This window comes from Centroberyx gerrardi, chromosome 23 (assembly GCF_048128805.1).
Source record: "Centroberyx gerrardi isolate f3 chromosome 23, fCenGer3.hap1.cur.20231027, whole genome shotgun sequence".
NCBI lineage: Eukaryota > Metazoa > Chordata > Actinopteri > Beryciformes > Berycidae > Centroberyx > Centroberyx gerrardi.
Window position 1 is genome coordinate 14750541 of NC_136019.1, and position 14745 is coordinate 14765285.

The 14745-nt window shown below is 41.7% G+C and overlaps 1 protein-coding gene and 1 non-coding gene across 2 annotated transcripts in view; both read left to right on the forward strand.

Moving 5' to 3' along the window:
* Window positions 1-412: 412 nt before the first annotated feature.
* Window positions 413-14745, forward strand: part of spag17 (sperm associated antigen 17) — a 29347-nt gene continuing 15014 nt past the window's right edge. The window contains exons 1-19 of the mRNA XM_078291713.1: window positions 413-523; window positions 1022-1162; window positions 1803-1862; window positions 2156-2284; window positions 2426-2582; window positions 2986-3198; window positions 4480-4649; window positions 5107-5247; window positions 5428-5509; window positions 5636-5754; window positions 6671-6871; window positions 9288-9392; window positions 9630-9780; window positions 9887-10090; window positions 10952-11091; window positions 11842-11996; window positions 12309-12418; window positions 13152-13222; window positions 13817-14092. Of these exons, the coding sequence (XP_078147839.1) occupies window positions 413-523; window positions 1022-1162; window positions 1803-1862; window positions 2156-2284; window positions 2426-2582; window positions 2986-3198; window positions 4480-4649; window positions 5107-5247; window positions 5428-5509; window positions 5636-5754; window positions 6671-6871; window positions 9288-9392; window positions 9630-9780; window positions 9887-10090; window positions 10952-11091; window positions 11842-11996; window positions 12309-12418; window positions 13152-13222; window positions 13817-14092 (2736 nt within the window). The remainder of the gene's footprint in view (window positions 524-1021; window positions 1163-1802; window positions 1863-2155; window positions 2285-2425; window positions 2583-2985; window positions 3199-4479; window positions 4650-5106; window positions 5248-5427; window positions 5510-5635; window positions 5755-6670; window positions 6872-9287; window positions 9393-9629; window positions 9781-9886; window positions 10091-10951; window positions 11092-11841; window positions 11997-12308; window positions 12419-13151; window positions 13223-13816; window positions 14093-14745) is intronic.
* trnag-gcc (transfer RNA glycine (anticodon GCC)) lies at window positions 7077-7147 on the forward strand. The gene has a single exon. It is a non-coding gene; the product is annotated as a tRNA-Gly (tRNA).

The following is a 14745-nucleotide window of genomic DNA, read 5'->3' on the forward strand; positions in this document are numbered from 1 at the left end:
AAACAAAACTCGCAACTTGAACAATAAAATTCGCCACGTTGGCTTTGAAAAGAACATTTTGCAATTCAGCAATGCTGTTTTCTTTTGCTTCAGATGACTCCTTAAATATATTATTTATTTTCACTGTCATTCTTTGTATAATTGAAAAGAACATTTAAACACATGGGTTTTATTTTGAAAGAAGTTTACAGGAAGTCTGATTTATCATTCTGGTTGTCTTTACACTGGAGTCACTACCTGCACTGCTGTTGCCATGGCAACACAAGCACCATACGCTGGCGGACAAACTAACTCAACGTCAACTCCTAATTTTGCTCACTAATTTGATTTTGCTTGGAAAACTTTGAGTGTCGTCAGTATTTTATGTTCTTCACAGTGTAACCGTCCATATAGAGTAGTAAAAAAAGGGAAAATGCCACCAAAGCGAGTTAAAAGTGGCTCAGGCAACAACGCCCCTGCTGCTGGAGCTGCAGCTGGCAACAAGAGTTGGGAGACTGGTCTCACCGCAGCACTGTTTGAAGAGGTCTGTTATGCTAACTGACCACTTTTGATTGTTAGCTTAACTAGCTAACACGTTGGCTCTAAAGTTTACTATTTTCTCACTGAAAATGACAATGGCAATACCTATATTAACACGTAGCTACACACAATAGAGGTAGCTAGTGTCAGGTATTTAGCTATTGTGTGTGTGTGTGTGTGTGTGCGCGCGCGCGCGCGTGTGTGTGTGCGTGCACTAAACCCTTCTACCCTTTCTTACTGGCTCTTTTTTTTGTACCTACACATCATCATTGTAGGGACACAGAAAACTATTGTCAGGACGCTGCAGCGCTGACCCTTGCACTCCTTACTATTGGTTGTGCTGTTGACCAAGGAGGACATTGCATCAGCTAAATGCCTAAAATGTGAATGTCAATGACACCATCACAGGACACCATGAGGTTATTCTTCAGGTCTGTGTTGTTGACCTGGATGTGTATGCATGTGTCTGTTGTGTTCGATGGTATCTGAATGCTGTTTGCAGGACTCTTGGAGGGCCTGTGTGTCAGTGGTGGTTGGGAGCAGTCCAGAGGATGAGGAGCTGACTGGGGCTCTGGGTCTGGCTGTACAGCAACCGCTACGCAAACTCTTCACCCTGCTGACCTGGGACAGCACCCTGGCTAAGGTAATCTAAGCTTTGTCCAAGTTCAGGCTTAATATTAGCATGGTTCCTGTAAAAAAAAATTGTAGCTGTGGTGGTCTGGTGTTATGTCCAGGTTTGGTTCTAGTGTAGTACTTAAACTGTTCTTAAACTAACTGGAAACCTCCATGATTCAACTAATGCGTATGGAATGAATAGGTATTAACATTGTCAATGAGTGGCTTTTTTAACTCTGTTACTAACTTGTGTCTCGAATGAAACAAAGAGCTTACCAAGAAACAAAAATACGGTCATCTGCAGCACTTTCCTCTCAGATTTATGTAGCTTTCACATCTTTAAAAACTTGTACAAACTGAAAACACACATAAAATACATAAATACAAAACCTTGAATTTGTGTGGACATTCATCTGTCCTCCATGTATCACCTACAACTGTAAGTTCAAGAGGTGTAAATTAATTTTAGTGTCTATAGTCTGACAATCTAAATCTCTTCATGCCTTCCAACATGTTTTTGAGTATTTCAAATACTCAAACATCTGCGCCTCTTACCTCCCAGATTTTACTTGCTGGTTTTTTGGATTTATGATTCATCACTACGATACATACCTTCCTTATTTGTATTTTGTCAAAGGAAAACCTTGTTCTGTCCTTTGTATTTGCAGATCCATGAACTGGGGAACCCCAAAACCAAGAAGCCCAAGGATGTCCCCATCTTCTATGAGGTGAGCTTGGGATTTCTTAAAGCTGTAAATCTACAGTATATGTAGTGTAGTAGAGAATGAATGATCAGTGTGTCAGTGTCTATGTGCCTGAATTCATCATCATGTGCAATCATGTGTGTGAGTTTTTGAGTTAGTATGTCTGAAACTTGGAAGAAAATTGGTATTGGTAATAAATTAGTGTTGGTGTCATTTTGAATAGAGTTCTAATGTCACATGGTGTATAGAGGCCTTTCCAACCCAACGGGAAGAATTTATAAGGGAAACCTTGGGTGGGTGTTTGTGTGTGTGTGTAGGTGATGGAGCCTGCCAAGGTGCTACTGGATGCAGGGGAGGAGATTCCCTGTGACCTGATGGCAAAAATACTAAAGTTCCAGCTGCTAGAGATCAAAGCCAATGATCCGCACAGGAGGGCAGCCGAACAGGTGAGTGATTTTAGTTTTTTTTTTATTTTACATTATGATCAGTTTTCAACAGAGGAAGGCAAATTAAAGGGGTCAGATTAAAGAGGTTGTTACTCAGGGCTAATTTTTGTGCAGTTTTGTGTAATTTGTGTTTCCTTTAAGGCTGAGGCAAAAGGTAAGGTAGGTCCTCGCTCCGCCACAAAAGACAAGGGAGGGGCCAAGGCTTCAGATGACAAGGCCAAGAAACCCCCTCCGGCTGTGGAGAAAGAGACCAAGCTCAAACGCAGGGGGGAGAACGTTGAGCCGCCTAAGTTCATAGGTAACTCTTAAAATTCAACACCAATGTGTCTGGCTGATGGAGCTCAAGCTAAAACAATCATCTTATGTGCAATAATTGCAGCAATGGCATAGGTGAATGCATGGGTTTTGATACTAGGTCTTTTGTAGTTTGACGTTTTCAAGGCTGTAGCACCCAAACATCATATCAGATATTTGGTAGGCCATAGACTGTATTGGTTGGAAATGCATGAAACATAATGAGAAAACACGTGGACAAGAGGTTTGGCCAGAGGCTACCACCCACCACTACAGTATGTGTAGGGAGTGTGGGTGATTGCACGCATTACATGGGTATGTGTGTGTATGTGTGCGGATGGGAGAGGGAGGTTAGACTTAATGGGATTTATTTGCTCTGTGTGCGTGTGTTTTTGTGTTTTGCACAGATGACGAGCCAGACGACGGTCCACAGCACTACATCCTGTTGCTGGGCTTCCATCAGCCCCAGCTGCTTAGTGCGCTTGATGCTGTGGGTGTTCATGTAGCCAATGTCATCAAGTTGTGTTCAGAGCACACACATGCTTCTGAGGAGCAACAGGAACCGCACACTCCTGAAGGAAGCCAGCAGAGCCAGAGAGGATCTCCAGTCATGGATGCAGGTAAAATAAAGAAACATGAGTACTAGTTGAAGTATTCTGAAGCCTGATACCCAGTATTGGTATTGGTGCACCACTATTTGAAACTGTTTTCAGATATATAGATTAGATATACAGTAGTAGCCATAGTAATGGCCCCCCACCCTGTCATTTTACATATTGTGATATTTATTGTTGTGAAAAAGCCACAGACTGTCCAGTTATATGGTCAGCGGCAGCTAAGAAAGACATAAATAAACTACAACTAGTTCAAAATCGAGCTGCCAGATTGGCACTCCATTGCTCAACACGCACAAATATAGCATATATGCACACTCGCCTGTCCTGGTTCTCAGTTGAAACTAAACTCCACTATAGCCTCCTCATGTTCTTCAGAAATGTAGTATTTAATCAGACACCTGAATATTTTTTTAACCAAGTACTAAACACAAGCAACAGACATAACCATTACACCAGGAATGCCAGCTCAGGTCACTTGATACCTCCAACCCCAAGAACAAACCTCCTCAAACGCACAGTTACTTACCGTTCAATAATGTCTTGGAACTCACTTCCTCCTCACATAACTCACACACAAAACAAATTGTCATTCAAAAAACTATTAAAGGCACACTTGGGGCCGCTGACCATATGAATTGTATTTGACCAAATATAATGTATATTGTTTGTACTGATACTATACACCTAAGTATCTGATTGTACCATTTTTAACTGTATGTTTTATGTTATGTATTGTATGTATTATGTCTTATGTCCTTTTTGTGGACCCCAGGAAGATTAGTGGTCGCCAAGGCGTCAGCTAATGGGGATCCATTTAATAAACAATAAACAACAGACTGACAAGGCGTAGTTCATAGTCACATTGCCCATCCATTATTAGCATACATCATACTGAGCACCAAAAAAATCTTAAAATCTGTTGGAAATCTGTAGAAAATGTGTGGGAACCCTGCATTTATACGTAAGTAATAATTAAGTAATATTTTTTGTACAAGCACTTCTGTCAACACCTCATAGATTCAGCAGAAGATTTTTATGTTTTCACATGAATTAAAGGTTGACATAATTGTTTTATGGGTTAGAGGGTTAGGGTTAGGGTTAGGGTTAGACCCTCGGGTGCATGAAACCCATTCAAACTTCGTAAAAATTGTATAATTCAGAAGTGCTAAAATTCCTGGCCGTCAAATCTGGTATTTATAGATCACAGATAACTTTTTGGGGGCACAAGGTTTTCCAGTGACAGTAGTAATATTAGAGATTAACTTTTTTCACATTATGTTAAAGAATCATTTGAGCTGGCTGAACAGTCCAAGAGGCTGGAGCTCTTCTGGTCAGGTCTGGGGCCGGTGCTGGACAGCGGGCCACCTGTCTCCAAGCTCCACGATGTGGCTCGACTCAGCTACACCGTCCCAGATCCCTCACTTCCCCCACACACACAGGACCCCGAGGCTGTGGTGAGTTGGGTCTGACCGGTACGGGTTTCTGGGATCCGATGCCAACGTTGATATTAAAGGATCAGATATTACAGATTAAAAAGTTCTGAAAATATCATCAAATCAAATTGCTGCCCTAATACATTCAGTCAATGACACACTATTTTGGCACTTGTGTGAAACTGGTCATTTTTACTTCATACTTAGTAATTAAAAAATGACATTAGGCAGTTGCTTTTTCAGTTGCTCCTTTGTTCTCTCTTTCTGTGCATGCCTGTCAGTCTATCTGTTTTTTTTCTTTCTGTTTTTACATTTTGCTTGTCTGCCAGTCTCAGTTTTTGCTTTTCCCTGTTGATTGCTCTCTTACTCTTTTTCTCTTTGTCTTTCTCCGTATCTCTCCCTCTCTTTGTTGGCTACTCAGTTGATTTCACATTGCATTTGATTAGATTTTGTGTTTGTGTGTGTACTGTATGTCCAGCTGCCGTTGGGAAGCCGTATCTTCGAGGGCGTGGCCTGTCTCATCTATGACTGTCTGGACTGGCGTAGGCAGCACCGGCACTACCAGGACAACATCAAGCTCATCAATGTACCCACTGTTGTTAAGGTGGAACCTGCAGAGGTACACATGTGCACGCACACACACACACATGCATGTCAAAATAATGACTCATTGATAAAGCATTTTTGAAATAAGCTAAAGAAATAAAGCCGCTTAACTTACCTAGACTACTGGCAAGAGCTTCCAAGCTGGCTTATATTCCTTATATTCCACTAAGCAATATTACATATTACGTGCCAGGTTATGCAGAGCCCTCTCCCCATGAGTCCAGGCTCCAAGAAGAAATCAGTGCGAGAGGACACTCCACCAGGCTCCAGCCAGGGTAAAACCTTTCTCTACAGTAATCCTCCTGTAGCACTGACTGTGTGTGTGTGTGTGTGAGAGAGATTTGAAGAGGAGAGGACACCCTAACCCTTGTTCTTTCCCGTCCTCTCTTCTCTATGGACAGAGCCCGAGCTGCCTCCTCTCTCTACACACGTGGACATGCGTTACTATGGCAACCTATTGGACCTGATTCCCCCTGAGGCCTGCTCTGTGCCCCTCATCTTGCACTGTATGCTGGAGCAGGTCAGTGTGTGTGTGTGTGTGTGTGTGTGTATGTGTTACTGTGACTGCAGATGCACAGTGTTTGAGCAGAACCAGGATTTTGAAGGTGTCAAATTGGTCCCTTACTACCTGTCTGTGAGATCAACACCTTGTCTGAGGGGGTCAGCAGATAACAATGCTCCTGAGACTGCTTGACCTGTAGTAATAAATGTGTCACCTATTTGAAATATGTTGCCAGTTGAAATTAATTTTGTGCCTATATCAACAGAAGTGAAGAAATCACTACAATAGATAATGCAGAAGGCTATAGTGGGCAGCTCAGTTCAGATCTTCCTTTAGTCATTTTTGAAGAGTAAAGGATACGGTTAATCTTAAATTATGAAATTAGTTCTCTCTTTTTTTAAATTTTGTTATCAATAGGGTTCCCATGGACCTTGAAAATTTGAAAAAAATAAAATAAGGCCACAAACGTTTTTGAATGGATGGCCTTGAAAGTACTTGATTTTTTATTAAAATATAGCCTCCAAATTCATCAATATGCCTCAGCTCTCTGGTCTTCTCTCCAACACTTCACATCCTGAAGAAAACCCTATGATGGGTATTTATTGTTTGTATAGCAGCAGTTTTAAAATGAGTTTTGACCAACGTCATTTCTTACCCCAAAACATGCCAATTTTGAGTCCTTGAATTTCACCAAACAAGAACTTGGAAGTCATTGAAAAATCCAAATTCACACATTGGCGCCACCAAGTGGCAGCAAGAAGTAACTGTTTAAATTGTGAGGGTGGGACGGGACACTCTTGTCTGAGGCAGCCCCACTTTGTGATTTAGACTGATAAGATGGGTGTATTTTTACATGATAATCCTGCCTAGTGTAGCCTTAATTTGCTAGTCTATTCTAGGTTTGATTCTTCCGTGTGTATGTGTGTGTGTGCAGGTGGTGATATCCACAGAGCAGTCCCTCCCTTCGTTGTCCCAAGCGGCTGAGGAGCCCAGAACCAACGCTGGTCTCTTGATGGACCATCAGCAGGCGAGCTACATGCTCCGCAGCTTCCTGCCTCTTGTCCGCACAGAACAGGAGAGGAGCCACATGCTGAACAGCCTCCTGACTCTGGTACAGAATCAACAAGACAGGAAGGTATGGTGCCCACACACAAAAACACACACACTTTGAGAAGAGTACAGTATAGTACATGCTGATAGCAACAGGACAGCAAAGTATCGTGTAAAAAAAGTACTAATTCACATTCTTTGTATTTTGTGAAGTGAAAAATAGTGTGCAGTCACTCTCCCACACCCACTCACTAATTCCCCCAGACACTCAGCCAGAGTCTCACATCTGAGCATTGGTGGTTCAGTGGTAGAATTCTCGCCTGCCACGCGGGAGGCCCGGGTTCGATTCCCGGCCAATGCAAGAGATCATTTTAGTGCAGCGGTCACTGCCTGTGAAGTGATCAGATTTCAACAGACGGGACAAACTGCAACACACCCAATCCCTACAAGCTCCAGCGTCATGTTGACAGGCTCCTTACAGCTGCACAAAGACTGGGGCGGGGACAGGGTCAGAGGTTGTGTGGGCGGGGGCATTCTCAAATAACGGCTCCGGCAGAGACGAAAGCATGTGGAATGAGGAACTTCTTTCTTCTCTTTCATGTGCTGTTTTTTGACACGTTATTAATGGTCCTAAACACAAACATTCTGTATTTAACTCAGATAAGACGCTTAACTAAAACAGTCTATATTCTAAACCACAGCTGAATTATCCATACAGCCCTTCCTGCTCACTCAGCAAGACGTCAGTTTTCCACCTTGAAAGTTTTGAAGAACATGACCATAAAACATGAAACCTGTATTTTCATAATAAAGTCATCAGAATCCTTTTTTTTAATGCCTTTTGTGTTTTGAAACTTTCACATACATAGAAATTAGATTTAATTCCAAATAGCTGGCATACACATACACACAATAAAGTTGTTGATATATTTCTTTCTGTGTTTTTAAACATTAATTTCAATAGAAATCAGATTTTTATTCAAAATGACCGTATACTCTAATAACCACAGTAGAGAATAGCTGGGATACAAATACATATAATGTCCGGCAGATGGTGCTGTAATCACAGTAGAGAATAGCTGGCATACACATACATACAGACACACATAGATACATACAAGTACTACAGTATATAAAGAAGTATATATGTTTATTATTAGTATATTAGTATTAGTGTTATTATTAGAGGTTATTAGATACATACGACTTCTAAATGATTTTCCCTTATAATGATAAATACTATGAATCAGAACTCACTTAGGATAAGACATGGAAAGTGCTATACCTTAACATATCCAGTTGATGCCCATGGCAGTGAGTAATCTTGGCTATGTGCCAGCACCTAGTTTGACACCCACTTCACCACAATAACATAACAGATTGCTCACATTCAATAAACAGCTGCACAGGGCATGCCTATGGATTTTGTCACTCCAGCTGTGTAGTTTTTCTGAAGTCACTGGCAATTATTCCTGGATTATTAAATTTGATTATAGACGATAAAGGAATAACTATATCTCATGGATACTCAGTCTATGGCTCTGTGTTTTTAGAGGGCAAATTATTTGCCGTATTGAGGCTACAATCTAACACCTATGTCCATCCATGAAATTAACCACAAGGGAAACAGGCACTAAATTATATAGCAATGACTGATTTTGGTAAGCTGTACTGGTTGTAGTACAGTAGTTAAAATCACTCAGGATTGAGAGATCAGTATTTCTCATTCATTATAATAGAGCGCTATGGTGCTACTCTGGGCTCTGCTTAGTCAAACTGATGTGTGGGCGTTTAAATGGGGCATCGTTTTACAAAGTAGCAGCCATTTAGGCATTAATCAAGAGCATATTATTATAGATAATAAAGTTGTCCTCACAAATGATAACCTAATTTAGCTTGAGAAGCAATGGGTCGAGTACAAGCTCACCAGATTGTAGACCATTAAAAAAAGGAAGGTTGGCTGTGTAGTTGATTTTTAAATATTTTTTAAAAGACAGCAGAGTCACGTTTGAGCTCCCTAGTGCGATATGGGGTGATGTTATGTCTTGACCCCGCCTATCAGACATCTGACCCCGCCAAATATCCTCCCCTGCCCCTTTCTGAGGGCTGCAGTTATGGGTACTTGAGCTCTGTTTCTGCAGCTGACCCTGTGCCCTGACGTCCCTGTGGAGGGGGGCGAGTGAAAAGACAATTTCCCTACAGGAATCAATGGAGTATCACAGAAAAGTATTGTTGAAACGCGCACTCACTTCTACAGGTGGTCCTGCCTGGAGTCATAGGGATAAGTAAAATTTTTTTTTTTGTTGCACTTGTTTTACCTGCACACTGGGTCTGTGGTCTCCAAATGGAGGCTTTGGTTTGAATCCCACTTCTGACAAGCAGTTTTGAAACTTGTTTAGTTGTCGGTTTCTCTATGGTTCTACATTTTTCTGACATCCTATACAGCATGAATTAATACATTCATTTGTCCTTGTTCTATTCCCTGCCGTCTGCTGTGTTAGAGGCTAGTGGAGGAGTTTGCAGTAGAGGAGGCCCAGCAGAAGGCTGAGCGCCCCCTGGTTTTCAGACACCACGATGAGAGGGCACTACGACTGAGGCAGATAACTGTGAGTTGATTTTGCACAGCTGCAAGATGATGAGGAATGCAATAAAAACAATATCCAATATACAGATTATCATGTTTACAAGTTTTGTCATGAATTTTAGGAATGTGTATATTACTCCGTGGTTGAGACAAAGGATATAGCCTGTATTTTTGCCCAATGCAAGCGGCAATATTTTGCCACTGTATATATGTTTATATACTGTGTGTGTATGTGTGTGTGCGTGTGTTTCCCCCTTAGGTGCGTCAAGGCTTTGACCCAGCAGAGGTGGAGTTGTCCATGATGAAGCTGTCTCCAGTGTGGGATCTGATCCAGTCTGCAGCTCTGCAGAGAGACAGCGACCCCTGCAAGATGGCAATCAAACAGCAGCTGCTCCACTACTGCACAGACGGTCAGAAACCAATCAAAACAAACATCATTGTACTTTTCAGAGGCACCCACCTTAGCTCCACTCTTACTTCATGGGCTTGGAAATGACATATTATGATTTGTCACAGATGGTGTTTCGTGGCCGGAAGTGGAGCGTCTGTTCCGTCAGAGTGTGTTGGAGAGCGTCCCGCTGACCGGTCTGGACCAGCAGGGTCTGCTACTGAATGCTACTAGGCCGCTGGGAACACCGACACAGCAGCAGTCGCCCCTCCTCATCCCCTGGGACGATCCGCTGTCCTACGCCAAACAGCCACGTAGCCAACAGACCAAAAGTATGTTGCATTTGTTAGAAACTGTGCTGCCTTGGAATAGTAGTTGAACCATTGTGAATGACTTCTGCCTACAGCTGAGCTTGTTATGATACAACGCCATTCAAATTATATTTACCCAGGGTTGTGACAAAGTCTTAAGACATCTTATTTTATTATATTATTTATTTTTACAATATTTATTAAATTATATTATAGAAATTCAAGGCCTCAAAAGATCTTAAATACAGTTATATATAGTATTTTAAGCTTTAAATTCAGTTTTAGAGGTCTTTAAAATGTTGTAATTTGTTGGTGTGCTGTTCCTCTAGTGGGAATTCACCCCAGTCACAAAGTCCTATATTGTAATACATCTACAGTTTTTTTTCATGTTCACTTTTGTTTCAATGGCAAAATTTGTCTATTTTATTCTAATTGGCACTAAAAAGGTCTTAAAACGTCTTAAATTTAACTTGATGAAAGTTGCAGACACCCTGCATTATTTTTCCTAGTGTGTAAATTTTAATTTAAAGTATGGCACAATAACTGAAATCATGGCACTTTGTAGCTTTGAAACTTCATGTTCACTCACTACTGCCAAAGTCTGTTTGGTCATGTATGCAAATGTACCTCTAGTACACTTCTAGTCCACTAGTCTAGTCTAGTACTGGCCTTAGAAAATTGACTTAAGACTTGCTGTAACGTGAAGTGTTTTTTTTCACCCATAGGTCAGACATTTCTCAGTGAAGACCCTCGTTGCACAGAGGTATTGTTGTTATCTTTCTCTCTTTAGATATCTTTATGTGTTTTGAGCCACCTAGCATGTCAGATGGCTTCATCTTAGATGTGGCTAATGAGCATGTGTTCCGCTTTACCTCCCAATAGTGTTACATCTATTTTTTCTTCAGCAGACCAATTGGAGGCTGTGTGGTCAGCTGGACTTATCTGACATGCAGAGTTGTAGGCTGAGATCTCTGTCTGACTGGCACTACACTGAACACCACAGCGCTGCCGTCTTCCCACAGGTCACCACTGCTCTTCTATTCTTAAAACTGACGTGTTTTGACATTACATCTTTGTGGTTGCTATCCATTCTTGGGAGTTGCTTTCTTTCTACTAAGTCGGAATCTTTTTGCAGATGATTTGACTATTTTTGACAGGCGCCCCATTCCCACTAAAACCTGTTTTTATCGCGCTGGCATACCACTTATCCAAATGTTCTCATTTTATGTATGATCCCATTGCAGTTTGTTATGATTTTGTTTGTCATCGTGGTTGGTTGTTATTGTCCATGTTCCGACACTCAGTGCATCTCTCCAAATGGATGTGTTGCTGCGTAATCACAGAACTTGCTAACTCACAAAAGTTGGGATGGATCTCATATAATATGCAAGAGAAGGGCAGTGTAGGGCTCAATTAAAGAACAGAGAATACAATACATACAGACCATACAAATCATAGTTCAGCTATAACATGAATTGTTGATGAGTTTCTTTCCAAAGGAAGATATCCACCATTGGAAAAAATTGACGTGTACTCTTACAAAATGACTGCTGGCATGAAAGCAAAACATATAATGGCTTACAGCTAGTTATGAGTCATCTGAAGACACTTCCTTACAAAATACTTCAGTTTTTGAGGATAGAATCACCCATGTTTTTAAAATATTGACCGATGGACAAAACAAAACATTTCTTAAATGTATGTATAGTGTTTTGGATTGAGATATTTTTACAGTTTTACATGTGTACAAATGAGGCTGTCTGTATGTGTAGGTGCTCCAGTCGGCCTCAGAGGCCTACCGCTGCCTGGACACCTTCCGAGGAAGCCATGACAACATCCTCTACATCATTTGCCACAATCCCATGAGTTATCAGCGCCAGAGCAAGGAGTTCTGGGATATGGCCCTCCACACTGACGTCGGGTTCAGGTCAGCACCTTTATTCCATGAGGTCCTCTGAGCCGAAGGAGTTCAATACAACCTTTATTTGGACTAGAGAACACAGAATGCAAGGCTGGTTTCTTAAATCAAATGCACTAAATCTGGAACCACCATTAAGATGGCTGCCATGGACCTTCTGATAATGTTATCAGATGTGTAGTGGTGCAGTGGATAAGACTGAGGAAGTTGGTAACCATGGTAACTTCATCAAAATTATATATCAGCCATTTTAGGGGTACCAAAGTAAATAGAGAACATGTGTAGTGTACACAGACTTTCAACATTTTCATCCTCTGACAGGAAGTACCTGGAGCATGTGGCAGATGCCATCTCTGATTGGACAAGAGAGGAGGAAACAAAGAGAGAGGCAAAGCAGATCAGAAATCCCAGTCCTGCTGAGTCACTAAAAGGTAGCTTGTCAACATAACCCAACAGTAGCCAGAGAGAGAGAGAAAAGGAACGGAAAGGAGGTTAGAATAATAATACATTACATTTCTATAGCGCTTTTCTCAGCGCTCAAAGACGCTTTACAAACACAGGATAAAACAATTTTAATAGAGACATATATAAAAGATAAAAATAGATGAGAAAAAGAAAGGAAATATAAAAATGTGAGTCGTGAGACGAGAGGGAGGAAAGGGGGAGAGGGGAGGGGTAGAAGATTAGAGGTCAAAAGCAAAATTGAAAAGGTGGGTTTTGAGGGCTTTTTTGAAAGATGACAGAGTGTTGGCCTTTCGGATGTGGCTGGGGAGGGCGTTCTAGAGGGAGGGGGCGGCTGCAGCGAAGGCCCTGTCGCCCCAGCTTTGTCCTGATGGTTTGGAGTAGGTTAGCGTCTGCAGACCTGAGGCGACGGGTAGGGGTGTGGTGGTGGAGGAGGTCGGAGAGGTAGGGGGGGCCAGGTTGTTGATGGCTTTGAAGGTGGTGAGTAATATTTTGAAGTGTATCCTGTATTTGATCGGGAGCCAGTGGAGGTCATGGAGGATAGGGGTGATGTGGTCAGTGCGGCAGGTGGAGGTGAGCATGCGGGCAGCAGAGTTTTGGACGTATTGGAGTTTATTGAGGATGTTGTTTGTGAATAACTTATGCTTTGGCGTTGTGAATGTGCTTTATCATCATCCCAATAAAATGTTTGTCCTGGACTAGATGACAGAGCTATAGATTCTGGAGCAGTGGAGGCCACTCCTGAGCTGTCCATCAGAAAAGACTCCCTTAAAGTCAGTACAAACTCACACACACACACACACACACACAAAAACACATGCAAACACTCTGGAAACATCCCTTTTCTCAGTTTTGTGCAGTGATTTCAATGCATTTTGTTAGGTAGAATTACATTTATTTGCATATGGTTGGCTTGCATTTGCATGGTTTTCATTTTCAGGGCTTGATGTTAGCCACATCATTGCAGCATCATTGACATCATTACAGTTTGCACTGACCATTGCTGGAGTGATTATTTTCTTACTGGTCTCAAAGAGTCAGCAGTGACTAAAAGCAAACCAAAATCTGCTATGACAAGAGGATACTTTTATCAGATCTATTCAGCAATGACACTTTCCAGGCACTCCAGGAAAATTAATTTCAATGGGTAGTATATTTCAACATGGATTGTATTGCTGTGTTTGAAGCAGTCTCTAGATAATTGTTTTCTGCTGTATACATCAGAAAAATAGTAGGGGGCCAGTTGGAGGCCAGTTGACCCCCTCCAAAATCTCCCTGGCTTACGTACTGTCTTTATTACAAACCTACAGTTGAAGGAAGTGATGACTGTGATTTATTCTAATACTACTGTGTGCATGGCGTTCCAGGCATGGAAATTGGAGCAGGACCGGCTGAAGGAGGAAGAGATGGCCAAGAAATCTAAGAAAGACAACACACAGGGAGGCAAGCTGCAGAAGGAGAAGGTCGGGTCAGCGGCCTCCACTAAGGACAACAAGAAAGATAATAAAGTCTCGTCTGCTGGCAAGAAGAGCAGAGGGGAGATGACAGGCAGCTTGTCCAAGAGCCCCACAGAGTCCATTACTGCCACTGCGCCCCCTGTGGAGGACAACAAGGAGCTGCAGCTGGCAGAGGAGCCCGTCAATGTGAGGGGACACACAAAACCATTAACTAACAGAGTTGAATCCAGGATCCTATTCCATAGATTTTGCTAAGGGACTTGATATGTACTGTCTGATCTTTCAAACTCTAGGCATATCACCATGGGAATGTTATGGAGGGCATGTTGCCCTCCATAACATTCACATAACATACACTTGGTAGAGGCAGTGACATGGCTAGACTACATTCTCTTTACCAATAGGAAAACAAAGTCATGATCTGGTATAATTCTCTTAGTCTTCCATTCTAAACTATGCTAGATTCTTCTAAAAGTTTCAAAAATATTTTATATGTTTGAAAATGAAACAGATTAATTGAATGCTTTGTCTGCTAATACTAAGCCCCAATGTAATGTTTGTGGGGATTAGCATGGCTAATGCTGTTCAACCAGAAGTAGCTGATGGTTCCCTCTAGTTTGAGCACACACACACACACACACACACACGGGCACACTTACACATGCATGTTCATACACATATAGGGACACACAGAGAAAACACTACAGTGACAGACTTTCATATATTGATATACCTTATTATATTAATGTAATGTGTGTATGTGTGCTTAGGTTACAAGAATTAAGGTTATGTTAAGGTTAAGGTTAAGGGTTGAGGTTAGGCATGTGTTGAGGGGTTTG